This window comes from Phyllobates terribilis, unplaced genomic scaffold (assembly GCF_046119375.1).
Source record: "Phyllobates terribilis strain yellow unplaced genomic scaffold, ASM4611937v1 Scaffold_7__3_contigs__length_470593459, whole genome shotgun sequence".
NCBI lineage: Eukaryota > Metazoa > Chordata > Amphibia > Anura > Dendrobatidae > Phyllobates > Phyllobates terribilis.
The window spans coordinates 294,193,801-294,216,261 of NW_027362767.1; the positions used below are offsets into that span (position 1 = coordinate 294,193,801).

Sequence of the window (22,461 nt, forward strand, 5' to 3'; positions counted from 1 at the left end):
TTCCCCCCCCCCTCCCTCCTCCCTCCTTTCCCCCCCCCCCTCCCTCCCCTTCCCTCCTTTCCCCCCCCCTCCCTCCATAAATGTAGCAACGACATAGGTGATAAATGTATGATTGAGTGGGGTCTGACTAATAGCACCTCTACCTATGCAATGAGTAAGGACTCAGTCCCTTGTGTGATTGGAGCATACAGCACATGTGACAATTACTCCATTCATTTGCTGCAGGACTGATGGAGACTGTTATCTCTATCCGTCCTATAGACAGTGAGTGGCTCTGTGGTGTCGTGCATGAACACCACTTCTCCATTTACACAGGACTTGGGGACCCCCATTTTCAGAATCCATGTGGTATCACTTTTATTGTAGATAGATGACAATTGTGTTTAGTAGGGAAGCATCTGTGTGGGATATTTTCAAGTTCTCTCTACTTGAGTGACATGTCTGGTGAGAAGAATAATAGAAAAATCTATATATACAGTACAGACCAAAAGTTTGGACACACCTTCTCAATTAAAGATTTTCTGTATTTTCATGACTATGAAATTGTACATTCACACTGAAGGCATCAAAACTATGAATTAACACATGTGGAATTATATACTTAACAAAAAAGTGTGAAACAACTGAAAATATGTCTTATATTCTAGGTTCTTCAAAGTAACCACCTTTTGCTTTGATGACTGCTTTGCTCACTCTTGGCATTCTCTTGATGAGCTTCAAGAGGTAGTCACCGGAAATGGTCTTCCAACAATCTTGAAGGAGTTCCAGAGATGCTTAGCACTTGTTGGCCCTTTTGCCTTCACTCTGCGGTCCAGCTCACCCCAAATCATCTCGATTGGGTTCAGGTCTGGTGACTGTGGAGGCCAGGTCATCTGGCGTAGCACCCCATCACTCTCCTTCTTGGTCAAATAGCCCTTACACAGCCTGGAGTGTGTTTGGGGTCATTGTCCTGTTGAAAAATAAATGATGGTCCAACTAAACGCAAACCGGATGGAATAGCATGCCGCTGCAAGATGCTGTGGTAGCCATGCTGGTTCAGTATGCCTTCAATTTTGAATAAATCCCCAACAGTGTCACCAGCAAAGCACCCCCACACCAGCACACCTCCTCCTCCATGCTTCACGGTGGGAACCAGGCATGTAGAGTCCATCTGTTCACCTTTTCTGCGTCGCACAAAGACACGGTGGTTGGAACCAAAGATCTCAAATTTGGACTCATCAGACCAAAGCACAGATTTCCACTGGTCTAATGTCCATTCCTTGTGTTCTTTAGCCCAAACAAGTCTCTTCTGCTTGTTGCCTGTCCTTAGCAGTGGTTTCCTAGCAGCTATTTTACCATGAAGGCCTGCTGCACAAAGTATCCTCTTAACAGTTGTTGTAGAGATGTGTCTGCTGCTAGAACTCTGTGTGGCATTGACCTGGTCTCTAATCTGAGCTGCTGTTAACCTGCGATTTCTGAGGCTGGTGACTCGGATAAACTTATCCTCAGCAGCAGAGGTGACTCTTGGTCTTCCTTTCCTGGGGCGGTCCTCATGTGAGCCAGTGTCTTTGTAGCGCTTGATGGTTTTTGCAACTGCACTTGGGGACACTTTCAAAGTTTTCCCAATTTTTCGGACTGACTGACCATCATTTCTTAAAGTAATGATGGCCACTCGTTTTTCTTTACTTAGCTGCTTTTTTCTTGCCATAATACAAATTCTAAACAGTCTATTCAATAGGACTATCAGCTGTGTATCCACCAGACTTCTGCACAACACAACTGATGGTCCCAACCCCATTTATAAGGCAAGAAATCCCACTTATTAAACCTGACAGGGCACACCTGTGAAGTGAAGACCATTTCCGGTGACTACCTCTTGAAGCTCATCAAGAGAATGCCAAGAGTGTGCAAAGCAATCATCAATGCAAAAGGTGGCTACTTTGAAGAACCTAGAATATAAGACATATTATCAGTTGTTTCACACTTTTTTGTTAAGTATATAATTCCACATGTGTTAATTCATAGTTTTGATGCCTTCAGTGTGAATGTACAATTTTCATAGTCATGAAAATACAGAAAAATCTTTAATTGAGAAGGTGTGTCCAAACTTTTGGTCTGTACTGTGTATGTGTATATACATATATATGTATGTGTGTGTGTATATATATATATATATATATATATATATATATATATATATATATATATATATATATATATATATATATATATATATATATATATATATATATATATATATATATATATATATATATATATATATATATATATATATATATATATATATATATATATATATATATATCACGTCACCACTTCTTCAGCTTTTACCCATTCCTGGTTTTGCCTTACAAATACCGATATTTGATGGCTGATTAAATCAACCATCAAGTGTGGGGGGAAAAAAAATGTGAGCCCACATCAAAGGCAGGGACACGACCTTTGACATACATGTAGGTCAAAGGTAGTGTATGAGTTAAGGGGAACCTGTCACCTTATCCATGCTGCATGAACGACGAGCAACCTAAATCAGATCCTGGCTGTGTGTGTGATTGCAGTCAGTTATGTTTGACTCTGAAACGCTACAGCAGAGAAACCATAGTTTCCATAGCTGGCCGGAGACTATAGGGAGACGCCTGACTAGTCTGCTGTGGTCAGCTTCTTCTTGCCCTGCTCCAGGTGATGGATAAGTCTCTATATGCACACATCACTGAAACTGTTTCTCATCTTGAGCGGTGCGGGGAGAAGCCGATCAGGTCTCTCCCATATAGTCCTCAGACAGGCTCTTCAATCTAGGTTTTCTCTGAAGTGATGCAGTGTTTCAGAGTAAAGCACACATGACTGATTCATGCTGCCTGTGGTCCGGGCAGAATGAACCTTACATGTTTCCTTTAAAAAAAATAAAAATATTGCCGGAACTTCCCCTATGCCATGGATTGGTTATCATGTCTGTGGGGGTCCGACACCAGGCATTCTATCCCCACTGTCATCGGTCATAAGTCTGAGCAGAAGCTGTAATGTGACCATATTGAACAGCGGTGCGCTGCATAGCTCCATTCAGTGTGTAGCTGCCGCTGTTGGGTACTGCAGAACAGCTCCTGTTCAAAAGAATAGGCAGAATATTTTTTAGAGCAGTAGAAAACAAATGTAACTTATTTAATTTGCACCTTTTTTATTTGCTCATTTGTACCTTTTTTTTTTAAGTATATTTTATGTTTGTCTGTTTTTTTTTGTTTGTTTTTTTATGTTCACCATTGTGGACAGGGTTTTGGGTTCCCAGATGTTTTTGGGCTGATTAATCAATTGCAACTTTTTGTGCAACCATAATCCAGTTTCCTCCTTGGAGTAATTTTATGTACGCCTAAAATATGTTGTTGAAATTTCGCATCATTTCAGCAGAACATGTGACTTTTCCCACTAAAAAGTCTCAAAAAATGGGTGACACCTAGTGTTGAGCGAGTATGTTCTATTAACCCTTTCGCCGAGTATGCTCGGGCCGAGCTCTGAGTATTTATAGCTGCTCGGTGATATGGTTGAATCGCTCCCGTGTGCATGATTTGCAACACAATAAAGAGCATTTTAGAATTTGGGCAAAATTTATGAACGACATGTGACATTTATGAAATTTGAAGGGGTTGTCCAGCTTTGCTCTACAAGTCTGCAGTCATTCGATCTACCTGGAGCCTGCATGTTACTCAGTCGCCTCCATTTCTGCTTCTTGTTTGTGCAGATGGTGTTATCGGAGAAGGTAGGCCAGCTCATGGACTGGGCCAGCAAGAGACCGGTCATTCGTATGAATGGAGATAAGTTCCGGCGATTAATCAAGGCTCCGCCGAGAAACTATTCTGTGATCGTCATGTTCACAGCGCTGCAGTCACAGAGGCAATGCATCGTTTGCAAGTAAGGATAGAAATGTCTTATGTATTTACAGATAGGCAGATTATACTCTAAAGTACATTAGTGCTGCGGGGGGTTAATTTTTTTTATTTTTATATGGAGATGTTCAAAATTGCACCATTTCCCCATGGCACAATGTAGTATTGCGTCTTTATGTATGTGTATAGATTACGATTGTGTAATTGCCCCAGCAGTGTTTTTGTTTCCTCTCCCACATTGGAATTTTCTTTACTACATATAATGAATACCATATTACTAACTATAACATCATTATTTAAAGGGTGACTGCAGATTGGCGAGTCCTAAGTGTGCATCACACACACTGCCAGGATTCACCTCAATTGCCAGATCAAGCAGGCAGTCATGTGACCAGCAGTATGCAGTCTGCCCTCTCGATCTGGCGATTAAAGGGAATCTGTCAACCCCCTGGGCGATATCAGACCTGTACTATGGCCATAGAGGGTATAGAAAAGTAAATCTATACATACCTGTATGGCCCATAGCAGAGGTCTGATTGCAGAGAAAAGCGCTTTAATCAATTTCCCCCCCCTCCCCTGCATGTCACGGGTCCCTGTGACGTGCACTGTGCTCCCTGACTTCCCGGGCATGAGCAAAGCGCCGATCACATAGAGCACGCTTTGCTTCATCCCGGCCCCATCTCTCTGTGCACTTTGCCGCAGGTGACAGAGTCACTGTCACTTTCCAGCGCCTGCGCAAGAGAAACCTGTGGTGCAGAGCACAAGTGGACGGGCCGAGATGAAGCAAAGCGCACTCTGTGAGCGGCACTTTGCGCATGCCCGGAAGTCAGGGAGCACAGCACACATCACAGGGTCAGTCTTGTGACATGCAAGGTAGGGGGGATATGATTAAGCATACAGGTGGGGATTGCTCGGCGTCCCCCGGATGCCAAGCCTTTGGAAAAAAAAATTGATTAAAGCGCTTTTCTCTGCAATCAGACCTCTGCTTTGGGCCATACAGGTATGTATAGATTTACTTTTCTATACCCTGGCCATAGTAGAGGTCTGATATCTCCCAGGGGGTGACAGATTCCCTTTAAGTGGAATCCGGACTGTGTGTAATGCACCATGTTGGGATTCGCCAGTCCACAGTCACTTAGAGAGATTTGTCCCAGGATATCTGTGGCTTTTCTGTGTGCCTTGAAGATCCACTAAGCATACAGCACTGATTAAGGCACGCCAGCCCTGTTCCTGCACCTTTGTTCTGTATAGCAGAGGCAGTGATCCAGCAAATAGGGTATATCCCGAGCCTGCATAAAACTTCACCTTTATAGGTAATATGTCAAAACTCCATACAGTAAAGAACTTAAGTAGCATACTTGCGCTTTAATCATAGTATGATTGGTCTGTTCTGTATAGTTCTTCACAGTCGTTCATATTTTGGGTTTGTTGTAAGTGAACAGAACTATTGATTAGATCCAGCCCTCATAGTATAAGGACAATCAGCTGGAAGATGGCTTTGTTCTCATGCAGCGTTTCTGTGCAGGCAAGCTGACGAGGAGTACCAGATTCTGGCCAATTCCTGGCGTTACTCAAGTGCATTCACCAATAGGATTTTCTTTGCTATGGTGGATTTTGATGAAGGATCAGATGTCTTCCAAATGGTAATGTATGAAGGATGTTCCATTGGGTGTTATTTAAAAAAAAACAAAAAAAAACTTGTCTATCGAACAACCTGCTTACTGATACTATTCTACCAGCACTTGCACTTTAAAAATGCAGGTTTCTGCTTTCAAAATAAATAAAAAAAAATCTATATCTCTAATCTGAGTATATTTTCAGTCTGTGTGGAAAAACTGACATCGAATGGACCAATGTTATTTAATAGGACTTTTCAGATGACTGTTTTTTGTTTTGTTTTTTTTTTTTTATGGAGTGAATGTCCATTTGGAAAAAATCGCAGTATGCTTATCGTCAGGCTATGTTCACACCTGTTTTTTTTTTTGTTTTTGTCTTTTTTACATCACAAATCTGCAGCAAAACTTTATCTTCAGGGGCATTTTGTTGCATATTTTTCTTGCAGTTTTTTTCACTGTCCTGCTGTCTCTATGCATGTACATAAAGTTCTGTGGAAGGAAAAAAAAACATTATATTTTGCCATCAAAAATGCTAAAAAAAATGGTGCTGCAAATTTAGATGCCTTTTTTTCACCACCTATTACTTCCTATGGGTGTGTGAGCGAAATACGCTCTCTTCTATGCCTTCCGAACTCCAAATATTAAAATTATATTTTCGAGATCTCGAGGAAATCAATACAGCACAGCCTTATATGGTGTACTAGGAAAGACTTCTGCTTTATTAACACATGTGGCACTTTAAATAGGGTCAGAGACAAAGCAATAGTTCCCTCTGACCTATGAACCAATAGTAACCTTAGGGGAGTGAACAGTAATGTGAAACCTCACTGCCCATCACTGTTACCTGATGACCATTACATAAGAGTGAAGACGAGATGGATACCACAGACAAACAAGATGGATTCTTTTCTCTCACAGGTGAAAAAATACTGAAAGAAGTGAGATGCTCTAGTTTCCAAAAAACGCAAGGCAGAAAATGTGCAGCAAACCAAAATCAACATGTGTGAACAGAGAATTCTGGTTTCTCATAGACTTTGCTGGTACTGCTAGACGCTGCTGAAAATTTGCATATAGATAGATAGATAGATCTCTATCTCTGCAAGAATTGGTTAAAAATAAGTGTGGAGTAGGCTATAATATTATTAATTGGAGATTTTACTATGGATGTGAGGGAGTTTTTTTGGTACTTGTAATGTCTAGGAGGCCGCCACATTTGAGACTATCTCTCTCCCAAGTGTTAACTTGCTATTTTGGCAATAGCTTTTATCCCCTATATGGATTAGGGGTAACTTGCTGATCTCTGGGTGTCTTAAGAATGGAGCTTTGCAGAGCTCCATCTTGAACATGCTCAACCTTGAACGTTCATTGTCTTTTGTACTGCCGGAGTAGGCATAATACATTGCTCAGCTATTTCCAGCAATCCTATAGACAATGAATGGAAAGGAGGTCAAGCATTTGCATCTCTACTCCGTTCAAAATGGGACTCTGCAGAGCTCAGGATTGCTGGGAGTTGTAGTGGATGCACCCCCAGCCAGCAACAAATGATACCCTATTCCATAGGCACAGAATAATTTGCTGTTTTAGGTCAGTCTCAAACAAGTCCTTCTGTCTGTAGGATGGGGATATGTCAGAGAAAGGGTCTCTGCAGATCCTTCTTGAATGGATCGGAGCTGTGCATCCTCCAAGCCAATCATTGTCTATGAGACTGCTGGAGAGAGCCAAGCACTGTTTGGCGATTTCCGACAGTCCCTCTGACCTTGAATGGAGGCCTCACTGTGCACCTCCACTTCATTCAGGACCGGGCTGCAGGGTCCCAATCTCGGGATCAGTGGGGGTCTCAGCTTTTGGACCCCAGCAGTCAGTAAACTCTCCCCTATTTCGTGGATGGCGGGGACTTACTATTTGGGAGTAACCCTTTAAGACTTATATTGTGAATATGAAAAGTCCTATATTATATAAACTGTTCACCTTGTGCATCATTGCATCCTGTTCTTCCAGCTGAATATGAACTCTGCACCGACCTTCATTCACTTCCCCTCTAAGGGGAAGCCCAGGAGAGGCGACACGTATGAGCTACAAGTGCGGGGTTTTGCGGCAGAACAAATTGCTCGCTGGATTGCAGATAGGACTGATGTCCATGTAAGAGTATTCTGCATTTACAGCAGGGTTTTCATTGCTGTACTTTATGAAACAAGGAATATTAAAATTGTGATTGTGTTTTGTAATGTTTTTTTCAGATCCGTGTGATCAGACCTCCTAATTACGCTGGCCCTTTAATGCTCGGTCTGCTCATAGCTGTGATCGGAGGATTAGTGTACTTGAGGAGAAGCAGCCTTGATTTCTTGTACAACAAAACCGGATGGTCTCTGGCTGCCCTGGTAATGACTGACATGTATTTCACAACTAAAACATTTTTACCCCACGTTTTTATATGATTTGGTGTTTCTTTTAATTCGTACTAAAGGAGTTTAAGAAAAAGATGTGGTATTAATGTACGCCCAAACCTTTGGGTGCCTGACTGGTAACACCGCTCCTATAGGGCGCATTCACACAGGGGTAATGGTGCAACAGATCAGAATGTGCTACCGATGTCCGAAAACCACAACCTTTTGTATCTGCGTGTGGGTTTAAAATGGCGTGGAAATGATGTAGATCTATTAAATTGTTTTTGGAACGTGACCTAAGAAATGTTATAAAATCTAACTATTCGCTGGTAAAACCCGCTGCCGTTTCAGCTCTGCGGCTCCTGTGGTTCCTACTGTTTTTGCAGTCATTTCGTGACCACTTAGACAAGTGACTATCTGCAGCGGTCACACGAATAATACATGTGACATCATCCCTGCAGGATGGATAAGAGTCCCTAGGACTGTGGTGCTGGAACATCAAGAGGGATTTTGACAGAGTAGCAAGGTTTCTTTTTTCCATATTTCATAATATTATTGCTCGTATACCATCGTGACAGCAAATCTCAAAACAGGAGAGGGTCTGAAACCAAACCCATTAGACAGCTGAATGATGGGTCCCTGTTTATTAATTTTACTCATGGGACATTGAAACTTTTTACAAATGGCTCTTGACAATCCTCTCTAATGTTCTTCCTTCTTGTCTCAGTGTTTTGTGCTGGCAATGACATCTGGACAAATGTGGAATCACATCCGTGGACCCCCATATGCGCACAAGAACCCCCATACTGGTCAAGTGGTAAATGTTTTTGTTTTGTTCCCCCCCCTCCGACAGGCTAACAAAGCCAAGAAATCAGTGGTTAGAGGCTATATTTAATAATGGGTTGCCAAACTGAAGACCCCCCCCCCTCTCTGTGGCCATAAGCTCTATGTGGGAACATTAATTAAAGAGACCCTCCAGCTCACAATAAATGCATTATGCTTGGTTAAAATTACTCTTTTGGCATGGTTACTCTGATTTCCAGGCATATATCTTCATTCTTCTCAATGGCTGCCAATTTCTCAAACTACTCTTTGCACAGACCATGCACCCCCACTGCGCTCTTGTCCATTCAGGAGCAGGGGGTATCTCAAAAGTAGGAAGGGAGAATCAAGAAAACTTCCATTAGTAAGGTGATGTGATAGACCTGTCTAAAATGGCTTGTCTTTTGGGCACGCTTAAAAGGGTTGTCTAGGATTGAAAAAAATATGCTTTGTTTCAGAAACGGCATCACCCCTGACTATTGGGCAAGTCTGCCCCATTGAAGTGAATAGAGCTAATCTGCAATATCAGCCACACAGCACGTGATCAGTGGTTGCTCTGTTTCTGAAAAAAAAAATATATACGTTTTTCGAATCTTAGACTACCACTTTACAACTTTTATTGTCTGAAGCTATTAAATCCAGAGAACTGGTGCAGAACTGCAGAAGTCTTTGAGACAGGAGTGGTAGGTTCCGAGTATGGAAAATGTTGGTGTTAGATGGTGGTAGAGGAAGATGGGGGAGGAGATATGGTACAGTTCCATTCTGATGTAGATGGGCAACCAGTGCAATGACTGGCAAATGGTGGAAGCATCTGTGTAGCAGCTGGAAAGAAATGGCAAATGGTGGAAGCATCTGAAATGGGCTAAGCTATGCATCCAGGATAGATTGGAGAGGAGAGGAAGTCTGATTTAGTACAGCGGATCAGGAATTAAAGAGAATCTTTCATGTCCCTAAACGCTATTAACCTGCAGATCTAGGGTTAATGGCATTCTAAAGCCGTGCAGTCACCGCACCAAAAGCCTGGCTAATAGGAGGAAATTAACTTTATTTGTCCCGGCAGTCTCTGGCTTTCAGTCATAGAGGCGCAGTCATAGAGGCGCAGCCGGTGCCGCTTCTGTCACTGTTGCTGCTCAGTACATAGAGAGTAGCAGCTGTAACCACCCCACGCACTGACTGACAGCCAGCTCAGCAGTGCATCACTGCAGAGCTGGCAGTCAGTCAGTGCCGGGGCATGGTTACAGCCGTCACTCACTATGTACTGAGCAGTGACTGAAGCCACAGCTCTGACTGAAAGCCAGAGACTGCTGGGAGGAATACAAATTATTTACTCCCGACAATGGGGCTCTCAGTGCGGTGGCCTCACAGCTTCAGAGCGCTAATAACCTGCAGATTAATAGATTTATTTATTTTTATATTTTTTTTGCATGTCTGGTTCCCTTTAAGATGAGGGAGTCTGAGTGACTGGAGCAGTTTTTACAGTTTTGATGGTAAGAAAAATGCGGATTCTGAAGACGGTTACTAATTTGTAGAGAAATCCGTATATACACCGTAGCTGACGCTATTGCATGGTAAAACCAGACCTTTTTATATTGCCTCATACTAGATCTATACTAAATACTATTGATTTTTCTCTCATGTTTCTTACAGAATTATATACACGGAAGCAGCCAAGCGCAGTTTGTGGCAGAAACTCACATTGTTCTCCTGTTCAGTATCCTTTCTTCGGATTAACCCCTTCCTAACATGAGATGTACATGTACGTCACACGTTGGATGTGGGTGGATGGCTGTTTAACCACCAATGGGTCATGAAAGCATCATTTAAAGGGAAACTAAACTTTTTTTTTTTCATGAAAAATTTAAATTACGGAGTTTTAATTCCTTTCTTTAGAACTTTTTGATATTTCTGTAAAACCAAAGATTCCATTAAAGCAGAGGCTCAGTGGCATGAATTAGTTGAGCAAAACAATTTGCAGGACCTCAATCAAGCAGCAACGTGGGCAGTCAGTGGTCACTGGACCAGGGTCTTGTGAACCTTTTAATAATGACTAGTGTTGAGCGAGTATGTTCTATTAACCTTTTCGCTGAGTACGCTCGGGCCGAGCTCCGAGTATTTACAGCTGCTCGGTGATATGGTTGAATCGCTCCCGTGTGCATGATTTGCGACTGTTTGACAGTTTTATTACATGGGAGGAATGTCTATTTCTTACACATTCCCCACATGTAATAAAGCTGTCAAACAGTCGCAAATCATGCACACGGGAGCGATTCAACCATATTACCGAGCAGCTATAAATACTCGGTGCTCGGCCCGAGCATACTCGGACAGCACATACTTGCTCAACACTAATAATGACCCATGAAGTGTTTTTGCTCTGCTTCCAGCAAGTTGGAAGGAGTATGGTAGACAAGCTAATATTACACTAGATTATAGAAGGCTTAGTGTGAATATGCTTCTCTTTTCCCTTACATCTGACTTCTAGATGGTGGAGTAACATTGGGAATGGTCCTTTTACATGAAGCTGCTACTTCTGAAATGGATATAGGAAAGCGAAAGAGTGAGTAGTGTAAAAATGAATATCAAGTAGAATTGCAGTAAAAGGCTTCTATTAGGGGCCAGATAAGTCTGTATTACTTGTGGCCACATTACTCCCTTTATATTTGTCAGGGGAAACCTTGCATGCATGAATTCAGATCACAATCTACATCAATATCTGAACTGGACGGAATAGTAGCAAATAGTTGTGTTTATGTGAGAATATTGATGGACAAGGGCTGAATTCACACAAGATCTCATAGACCACTCTGCGCCTGACAGTAAGGGGACATGCTGTTGGCTATCAGCAGTGCAGCTGCAGGCTTTGGGACTGTTATGTCAAATGATTTCATCTCGGCACACTCTGTCAGATTGGAAAATGGTGCCTTGTTTAGTCAAGTGACTTTGCAGATAGTGCTCATGGCTATTTCTTGTACAGGACAAGAAGATCTGTATTAAAGGGAATCTGTTGCTATGTTTTTGCCACCTAATCTGAGAGCAGCGCAATAAAGAGACAGAGATCCTGATTCCAGTGATGTGTCATTTACTAGGCAGCTTGTTATAGTTCTGATAAAATCTCTGTTTCATTATCAGATTATCACGTGAGGACTAGTAAACCTGTAGCCATGCTGTCCTCTATATTTATGAGCTCTGTTTAACTCCGCCCTCACCACTGATTGGCAGCTTCCTGTGTACACTGTACATAGGCAGAAAGCTGCCAATCAGTGGCAGTGGTGTGGGCGGGGTTATACACAGCTCAGCAGTGAGAGAACTGGTAGATCTGCAGCAGAGAAAACTATGATTTTTATCAAAATTTTATAGAGGAAATAAGTTAATTTTCTCCCAGGGACCGTGCTTTCAGTAAGGTGGTCTGTGTCATTGTAATGCTATTGATCTGCAGATTAACCCAATATCTGTATTTGGGGATTGACCGGTTCTTTTTAAAGATTAACCGAAACTTGAAAAATTGCCTTTTATCAATAAAAAAAAAAAAATCAAAAGTAACAAAGTTTCAGCCAACTACTACACTGTGATAACCTGGGCACCGCTCCTGTGCCATCACATGATGATGGCGTGATTGCACATTAGTTACCGAACAGTGAAATTGTCACCACATGACATTGTCAGTTGCCAAAAAGAAAAGTATTTTTGGGCAAATCAATACAGACATACCATTATTTTAAGTAGTAGTATCATGGTGACTGACTCTCTCTAAATGGCTTATTAGACACAAATAGAAGATCCTGCCAATATCTATAAAGAATTATATTTTTGTTTTTACTTTTATCAAATTTGTGGCTACTGTTTTACCTGCAAATCGCCTATTTATGGCCTTCTTGAATATAAAGCATTCTGTGTTTGGGACGAAAAAAGTTTGGAAAAAGTTGCATTCTGCCATATAGTAAGCCAGACCGTCTTCTTTTGATAGTGATGTGTGTGGCAGGCTTGGCGCTGGTGGTGGTATTCTTCAGCTGGCTGCTTTCTGTCTTCAGATCCAAGTACCATGGATACCCATACAGGTAAATCATTACATTTTAATGTTTTTTTTTCAGGGGGTTTGGGGATAATAAACATTTTAAACTTTTTCCTCAGTGTATCCGAGTGCAGTGCCTTTAGCTATTCCTTCAGCATGTACTAATGGAAAATGTTAGACTATATTTCTCTATTCACCTTCTTTTTTTTTTTTTCTTTCTATCTAGCAGACACTGCCTTTTAATGTTATTGCAATTAATTGTTCTTGTGAAAGGACCTGTCACTCACCTTAAGAATTGAGGTAAAATCCCAGAGTTCCACTAATTATGCAATTTTCCGTTTTGCACTGCATTACTCCAGTGCAGAGTGGAGCGCTGTATGTGAAATCTCTGCTTGAACTGCAACTGGACTTTTCTTCAGCATCTTCTCTAGGGGTGTGCACTTTCCTCTTTGTCTGTATCTGATCTGTGATTGGCAGTATCTGGGAAGGAGGGGTGAAAGTGCATGCCCCCCAAAAGAAAATCTGAAGAAACGCTCGGTTGAACTGGAAATAGTTTATGCATACCGTGCACCAAAAGTTAAAAAAAAAAGCGAATATCTCTTAACTTTTCGGACTCGTATGACAGCTGTCCAGGGACTTGCAGAAACAATGTCTCTGTGGGAAGGTAGCTGCAATATGTGCACAAAAGGCTGAGGTTTCCTGATCACATGAAAGAGAAAATGTAGAAGTACAAATTCTCACTTGGCATCTGTTATGGTTATACACAAACTCATATTGTCTTTTTTTGTTTTTAGCTTTCTAATGTCATAGATGCAGTTCCATCATATTGAAGACGTTGGTAAGACACAGGAAAGGTTCATGCTACTTCTAGAGACGCCTTCCCATGAAGCTTCTATACATTGGATTGTGCATCTTAAGATATTTTACAAAAAAAATATGAGACCTTGTTATAAATGAGATTGTTTGGTCTAAGACTATTGGTAACCGTGAACCAAAGACCTGATGCAGTGCCTTAGTCAAATGCAGTGAACCCCCAGCAGTCTTATCCCATCCAAGGTGCAGAAACCCCCGACCCATTCCAAATGGAGAGCAGAAGAAATAAATTGGGTTGCATCTTTGTATTTTGCACAAGAGTTAACAAGATTCCAAACAAAGCTCCTTCCTCAAGCCCGGTACAAGGAGATTTCCTTATTCTTCCCACTTAATAAAATGAACTTTCCTATTTTAGTGATATGTTCTTGGTATGATTCTTTACTTTCTGTGGGGGTGGAGGGTGGAGGGCTATTTAATTATTTAGTTGTACACATTTTTTAAAAAAAAAAAGTGGATTTACTTAAGAAGCACAAGACCTGTGGTTATGCTGAGAAATGCTGGAGGAAGGTGGAAGGCTCCTGCTTGTCACCTACCATAGCATTTACTAAATGGTGGTGCCATCTCACAGCTTGCCTTATTAAAGGAAAGGAAGAAGGATCAACTCCCATTAGAAGATGCCTTCAGAAATATCAACCGCCCCATTGAGAAGATGCCAATGTCTTTGGGCTATCATTTATGCGAAATATCCAGTAAATTGATCACCTAATGAAATACAACTGTGTGATTGTACATTTGGATCAAAGCCATGTATAAACAGTTTTACTTATTCCATACCATCTTTTATCAGTCCAGTTGTATCGAAGGCTTTTGTGTTATGCATTATATTGGGATGTTACTGTGAGACCAAGCAGTAATGGGTTACAGGTAGAAGATCAGCATATTGAATAGCTGGATCATTGTTGCTTTTCTAAGATGTATATGTGAATATTGGGTGTGTATATTTCACTGTATATTGAATGTACTTTAATAATAAAGTGAACCGGTCACTAGGTTTTCCCCAAATAAACTAAAAGTGATGGAGAAAAATTCCAGGATCTTCAAAGAATCACTTTTTTTGAAAATTAAAAGGTCACCAGTTCGGTAATCGGGAATTGCAAACAAACTCGTTTCGGACTGTTTCATTTAGTCATTGCATACAATGACTAAAGGAAGCGGTCTGAAACTTATTACTCTGTAACTCCTGGTTACTGAACCTGTGACCTTTTTTAATTTTTTTCAATAAAGCGTGATTTTATGAAGATGCTGGAATTTTTCTCCATCACTTCCTCCTGTAGCGTGGCAACGTTCCTCTGCACGGATCCTTCGTATGTGGATGAGCTGATCTCTCCTACCTATTTCTCCAAATAAACAAACTAAAAGCACCACCTCTAAACCAGTTTATACATCATTCCAGCAATCTGTGTAAGTCTTCTCAGATCCATGAAAATATCTCTTATAACTCTCCGGCGCCGTGTACTGATCGGTGTGGTCTGGTAAGATAGGTGTCGCTAGTCTGTGCTCAGCAGCTCCTCTCGCTTCCTGCAATCTCCGGCGCACTGATCTTTGTGGATGACTTCTCCTACATCATCCAACCAGTGCTACAAAGCTTGAGCCTGTGCGGTTGAAGCATAAAGCAAAGCAAGCCTGCTCCGGTATATCTTAAGGGAGCCACTGACCCAGAAGTGAGGCAGACGCATGTACGTTACAGGACTTTGACTTGTCCTCAGGGGTGCAAACCGAAGCGCGCCTGCACATGTCTGTGTTTCAGCTGCACAGACTTGAGTTTTCAGCGCTGAGTGGATGATTTAGTAGACGTCATCCATATCCATCAAGACAGTAGGGTCTGCGATTACGGGGAGAGGGGAGGCGCCGAGCATAGAGCAGTGACCCCTATCGGTCCGAACCGTGCAAATAGTGTGGGAGAATAATAAGATATTTTCATGAAGGAGCAGGAGGCTTGTACACACTGCTGCAGTGATGTGTTGGATAGCTTAAAGAGACTGTCCTCACAGAATGACTGTTTGAACCAAGTGCAGGTACTTGGCAGGGCTGTGGAGTAGGTATCAATTGGACCGACTCCTAAAATATATAATAAATTGGGTACAGTAGTATAATGCAGGATGTGCTGTAAATGATTTCATAAGAATTTGGGAAAGTTCTGAAATGTCCTATAAATGTCTGTCCTATTCCTGATCTAAGGGTCTCTGCTTTTAGTTGAGATGAATCTGTGCTGCACTTTATGTACACGCTCAGTAGTGAGGCAGTGCTGCACTTTATGTACCCGCTCAGTAGTGAGGCAGTGCTGCACTTTATGTACACGCTCAGTAGTGAGGCAGGGCTGTGGAGTCAGAAATTGAGGCGTCAGTCGTGGTTTGGCTTACCGACTCCACAGCCCTGGCGCTCGATGCTTTGTGATGTAGCCAAAAACATTTAACTGCACCTTCCCACCTGCTTGGTTTCAGTCTATGGCTCTATGAAACCAGAGCTGTCAATCAGATGGGTGTGGGTGGAGATGAATGGAAATACAAGCAGGGGGGAAGGTGTATATGAATGTTTGCCCTGAGCACCTGTACTTGGTTTGAACAGTCATTCTGTGCTGACAGTCCCTTTAAAAATAGTGCTTTTAGTTTATATAGGGAAAACCTGGTGACGCGTTCCCTTCATACTTTCAGAGCCAGAAACGAGAAGTGCCTGACCTGTATGCACCATTACGGCTTCAGCTGATGGACTTGTGCTGTGGTTGCTGCCCTATTGGGTGACTGATGCCTTAGAATTTTAATCATAAAACATGTGTTTAGAAATTAAGAAATATTCAAGAAGTTGCGCAATACTTGGACACTGATTTGTAAAATGTTATTGCCTTCAATTTCTTCTAATAGTTTATTTGCAGATTTAGCTTTCTTTCAGTGCAAACAGGACATGTTGCTAATTGGTGTGGCAAATCTTTCTAAGGTTTTCATGGTCTCCATGTTGTCTGAGATGAGATCTGTGTAGAGTATATGGACAGGGCGCATACATCGCAATATGTGCTCGGCTATAGACTGGCTGTATGATGGGGTATATATCTATATTTTCAACACTCTTGTGAAACACTTTCCAACAACTACTTTAGAATATATTCAAAGGTGGATTTTCTGGGGTAGAAAATCTGCACCATATTGGAGTACTAGCAAAATGAATGACATGTTACCAAATTTCTTCTGCATTTTGTGCAAGTAATCCACATGAAAATGAACCGGGTGGTGCAGGTTTTAAATCAGCAGGGTGGCAATAATTGCTGCAGATTTTCACTGCAGATCTTGCTCTGTATAGTAGTAGGGTGAAATCTGAAGCATCAAAGGGTTGTACTCTAATTTAAAGGGACTCTGTCAGCACAGAATGACTGTTCAAACCAAGTACAGACGCTTGGTGCATCATGGTGGTCACATATACACAACCTCCCACCTGCTTGGTTTCCATCTATCTCCTCCCTTCTCTGGTCCTTATAAGCCACAGCTGTCAATCAAAGAGAGGGTGGAGAATGAGGGAGAACAAGCAGGTGCGAAGGTGTATTTAAATGATTGGCCTCACCATGGAGCTGGGAGACTCTGTTTGAACAGTCCTTCTGTGCTGGCAGTCCCTTTACAACACTTAAATAAGTAAATGGACCAAAGGTGGTGAGAAAATAAAAATAGATAACTACCTACCAGATCATTGCCGCTTGCTGGAAGCATGACAAGATCACTGCATCCAAGCAGCGGCTGCTGCCTTCACATTACGGAAGAGATTGATTATGGCTCGGATGGAATGTGATGTTTGCAGCCAATCAGGGCATATAATTGTCCGCAGCCCGTCCCCCTGGAAAAAGCCAGGAAAAAAAGAAGTGGAGACCTTGCAGAGTGCATTATTATTTATTTTCTACCTCCCTGGGCCAGTTTACCATGTGTTTTTAGAGATGTGGACAATCCCTCTTAGTCCATTAGAAATCTGCATGTATTTATGTAGATATTGTCTCCTGATCTTTTTACCCACAATTTATATACCGGGTGGATGTACCTTGGAAAATGCATAGTATGGGTGACTGGGACAACAGATTTGCCAATGTGAGATATTTTAGGTGAACGCTCTTAATATCTGATTTTGGTTTTTATACATTGATGCACATACTCTGTCTTGATCTAAATGAGACATTTAATATGATTATTCAGTATTTTGGTCAGCCATTATAAAAGTTATCTCAGAATTTCATTTCCTTTTCGTATGATTCTAAGATGACTATATTGTAGACACCATCTAAGAGAAGAACTCTGGCTGTGCCCTACAAATATATTTCACACATACACATTGGACAAGCCGTAACAATGAGATCTGGAAAATGGTTTTTGATCTGTTTTAATTTGCAATTTTCAATAAAACTTTTGTTTTTAATTGACATTATTGTAGTTCTTAGTCCTAGAAGCATAATAAGGCCACTGCCCCACTATCAATATTTGGGTAGTATTTTTTCTCAGGAGTGGGAGACAAAACCAGGATTGGGTGATAAATGCAGAATTGGTGACTTGTTCCTATTATACCTTTTCTCTGATTGTTCCTCACCTGGTTTTGGCTCCCACTTCTGAGAAAAAATACTGACCAAATACTGATAGTGGGACCATGGCCTTATGATGATTTTTGGCTGAATAACCATATGGAGATAAGAGGGTCAGTGGGTGCTCTCGTCCGCCGGCCTGGCTGTCTTTAGAAAGACCACATGGACCAGGGCTCATCCTACTGAACGCTCACACTCCTTGTCCGTGGGCAGAATACTATTCGGACAATACAGGGCAAGCGTAACACAATAGTGTGATACTTTTACTGGATCACAAACTGTCAAAAACAAATAGTACAGTCCCAACGAGTATATAAGATAGTGCAAATGACAGTCTCACCCTTCCGCTGACTTGCCGGGAATAAGAACATCTGCGACTTTGGGGATTCCAGGGCCAATTTCCCCAACCAGTAGCACCCTGCTTTTGGCGGGCACCCACAGAGAGGAGGTGGCGGCAGCAAGCTTAGGAAGCTGACAGTACATTGAGGTATGTGGCCAGGTGACCTGATGGGCCCAACCTGGGTTCACCAAATGCCTTTGAGGGTGATGGTCAATGGGTCAGATCTGTATTCCTCCAGTTTGTTCCTTGGCTGCTTTCCTGTAGAGTCTCTGGAAACAGAGGCAGTACTCCCTTTTTATAGTCCACAGCTCTTATTCAGGGCATTTTTCCACAGGATTGGGGGAAGGTGGGAGGAGATAATCTCTCATTGTTCGAGTGTTCAATTAACCTGCATATTTTGTCCTTCAATGGTAGTAGAATAATAAACTGCAGGGCTGGTACAATGGGTAATCAGCAGGCATTTAACATTTTAACAAACATCGATTGTTCAATTAACCTGCGTCTTTGTCCTCCAAGGTTATTTAGAAGACTAAATTGTAGGGGCTGATACAATAGGTAATCAGCAGGCCGTCAACGTGCAGGCTTACATGAAGAATGCCTCATGTCTCGACCTACTGAATAATACATCTGGCATAATTAAGAATAAATGCAGTGTCATCACAAACCTGTTATATTCAAAGCCCCTCTCTTCAGTTTCTTTCAGAAATCCTACTTTAATCAGATTTAGAAACTGATCATCTCAGTACTATTGTACAACTTGTAAATGTTTAGCAGCTGTGATTAAGGCCTCATTCAGACATCCGTGTTTAAACACGTACATGAAAAAATGGCACCGGTGTCGTCAGTGTGTCCATTTTTACCATCAGTGTTTTGTTTTTCACAGATGAATAAAGAAATAAATTACAAAGCTTCTCCTATCCTTTGCAATTTTAGTGATTTGGTGTACAGCACACAGGCTATACACTGATGACTGTGTGCTGTACGTGTTTTTCATAGACTTGCATTGCCACTTTTTACCTGTGCTGCCTGAAAAAAAACAGACATGTCTTCTTGTGTTTTGCACAATGACTTTTTCAGGTGAAACCAGCCTGAAAAAAGTGGCCCAAAACCACTGCTGAAAATGACCATAGTGCACAGCAATGTACAAACGACAGTGCTGTACACATGTTCACTTTTGTTACTTATTTAAACTGCTTCAAGGTTCGAAAACTGAAAGAAGTACCGTAACGTGTTAATCCTTCTGCCGTTCGCCACTCTACTGTAGAATACAGAGAAGGTCCACCGCAAAAAAAGAAATGAAGCCTCCTCAAGAAAAAGAACGGTCACATTTTTCTGAAGCTTCTTCGCCTAAGAAAATTTGGTAGCACCGTTGGTGGAACAGAGATGCTGTGTGCACATAGCCCTTGAAAAATACAATAACCCAGGTATACTAGTAATTATAAATAATAGACATCTGATAAATAGAAATTTCAACACCAAGAAGGAAAAGTTGTAAAATAATGGAAATCTCAGCATCTAAAGACATGTAAATGATACACAAATGATTGAATAATGGAAACCATATTTTCAAAATGTCTTGATTCATTCAGCACACTTACACATATTATCATGCTATCAATGAGGTTATTAATAGTCGTCTGAGGAATGTTCTGCCATGCTGTATTCACTTGGGCAAATCATCAAGATCCTCTGCTGACAGCTCCATTTGCAATTGCCAACCAAGGATGTCCCAGATGTGCTCGATAAGAGACAAGCCCGGGGATGCTGCAGACCATGGTAGCACAATTAGGTCATGCAAACTGCTCACAGTAGCACGAGAAACATTCGACCTGTCTGAGAAATGGCTGTACCACTGGTTCCACAACCAAATCAATGTAACATCAAGTTGTTAATGTACCTGGAATGACCATTAGAGGGGTCTGGCTACTATACATTATGCCACCCTACACCATAATTCTAGGAGTAGGACTGGTGTGATGTACCATCATGAAGGCCTCTTCATGGCATTGTCTACGTGGTCTACAGACCAACCTCTGGCTATCACTACATTCAAGATAAAAGCGTGTCTCATCACTGACCTCCATTGCTCCATTCCTGCCTCTGATATCCATCTGGAGACCTGGTGGGCAATGGCAACAACTTTTATTCAAAAAGGGGACTTTCACACAACTATAGATCTCAGAGATGTCTACCTCCACATCTCTATTTTCCAGGAAATTCCATGAAATGCAGTTCTGCTGAATTCTCATATAATCCATCTCCAGTTCTTGTAGCTGCCATTTGGGACTGTCGTCACCCCAGAGTTTTCACTTAGATATTGGTTGCCTTGCAGAAGCCCTAACATTAACAGGCCTTTTCATCATTCCTTACCTGCATGACTGGCTAATCAAGACGTCTTGAGAACAATAATTGCTTCTCCTTTTCCAAACCGTATGAATTTCTCATAAATCTGGAAAAATCACAGTTGATATCCTTGAGAAAAATCAAATTTCTGAGATTCCTAATCAACACTCAGTCCATGAATATCTCGTTCACTCTCATCAAGTCTTGATTCGCTGTGCAATGAAATTTCTAGGTTCCCTTACCTCAGTTATAGATCCAGTCCAGTGGTCCAGGACCCACTCTTACCTGCTTCACCACAACATCCTATTTTCCTGGGACTGGGATACCAGAACTCTGGACTTGCCAATGAAGATCTGATGGACCAACAAGCAAGACCTGAGCCAGTGGTTATCTCCAGCCCTCCTTTGAAGGAAGATCTCTTATATATCTACATTCCCTGATTGTCACATTGGTTGCCTCAAAAGGTTGAGGTGCCCATGTTTAAAATTTCTGTACTGAAGGGCCGTGGTTTTGGGCAGAAAGAGCCCTCTCCTGCAATCTCAGAGAGCAAAGGGCTGTCAGACTAGCCTTATCTCTGTTGAAATCACTTCTGTGGCAACAGGAGGCGATAACCCAGACAACATAGCTACAGTGTTTTACATCAACCAGCAGGGGGCACACAGAGTTCTCTATGGCTAAAGAATGTTGCCAGATTTTTCATTGGTGCAACCAGAATCTCAAGAACATTTTTGCAGTCCACATCCACGGCTTTCTGAATCTGAGAGCCGACTGGCTCAGTTGAAACGTTATTCATCCAAGCGAGTGGAGTCTCAACCCAGACGTTTTGCAGCAGATCACAGCCAGAATGCGCTATTCACACTTTGATGTCATGGTGAACAGATACTATGCTAAGATATCAAAATTTTGTTCCCAAATCAACAATTTGCCATATAAGATCTATTCATGCCTTGGAAAGGGATGTTGAAATATAGTTTTACTCCAGTGCACTTAATTATGAAGGTCCTGAATAAAATCGGACAGGAGCAAGCGAAAGCCATTGCCATCCTTCATTTCTGGCCCTAGTGTCTTCTTGCTCTTAGTGGTCTTAACCATAGATACCTAAGCTACTGCAATGCCCTACATGAGGTAAGCGATATAGCGAATCAGAAGAACTATATTACATTTCTAATTGGAGGTATTTGCTAATATTATTATTACCCCTACTACATATTGGCATAGGATCTTGGAGATTGGAATACCGAGGGTTTGGAAGATTTACAACTTCTAGTGTAGTTACCTTCAGGCATCTCTGGATTCGCTAGTGTCCATCCCACAGGTTCTCAAATACATTAAAAGCTGTTTTCTGAGCTATAAATGATAATTTGCTAAATACATTTTCATGGCACCCCAATACATTTGTTCTTAAAGGCAGTGAAAAACCTAAGACCTACCTTTCATGCGCCTTTTCCTTTTTGTGATTTATCTCTTAAATCAGCTCATGTCTCCACCACTTAAACCAGCAGAACAAGTGTCCATCAAATACTTCTCATTCAAAACCTTGTTCTTAGAAGCAATAACATCTGCTAAGATAACTGGAGAACTTCAAGCGCTCTCCTCCAGGGAGCCTTATTTGAGAGAGTCTTCTAACCAACTACTACTTAGATTGATGCCTGG

General features: G+C 41.7%; 1 protein-coding gene across 2 annotated transcripts in view; it reads left to right on the top strand.

Moving 5' to 3' along the window:
• Positions 1-13,933, top strand: part of MAGT1 (magnesium transporter 1) — a 16,388-nt gene extending 2,455 nt beyond the window's left edge. For both annotated transcript variants that reach the window (XM_073641014.1, XM_073641013.1), the window contains exons 2-10: positions 3,731-3,900; positions 5,401-5,518; positions 7,490-7,630; positions 7,729-7,869; positions 8,603-8,692; positions 10,345-10,408; positions 11,180-11,254; positions 12,662-12,752; positions 13,501-13,933. In XM_073641014.1, the coding sequence (XP_073497115.1) occupies positions 3,731-3,900; positions 5,401-5,518; positions 7,490-7,630; positions 7,729-7,869; positions 8,603-8,692; positions 10,345-10,408; positions 11,180-11,254; positions 12,662-12,752; positions 13,501-13,516 (906 nt within the window). In that variant the 3' untranslated portion in view covers positions 13,517-13,933. The remainder of the gene's footprint in view (positions 1-3,730; positions 3,901-5,400; positions 5,519-7,489; positions 7,631-7,728; positions 7,870-8,602; positions 8,693-10,344; positions 10,409-11,179; positions 11,255-12,661; positions 12,753-13,500) is intronic.
• The last annotated feature ends 8,528 nt before the right edge of the window (positions 13,934-22,461 follow it).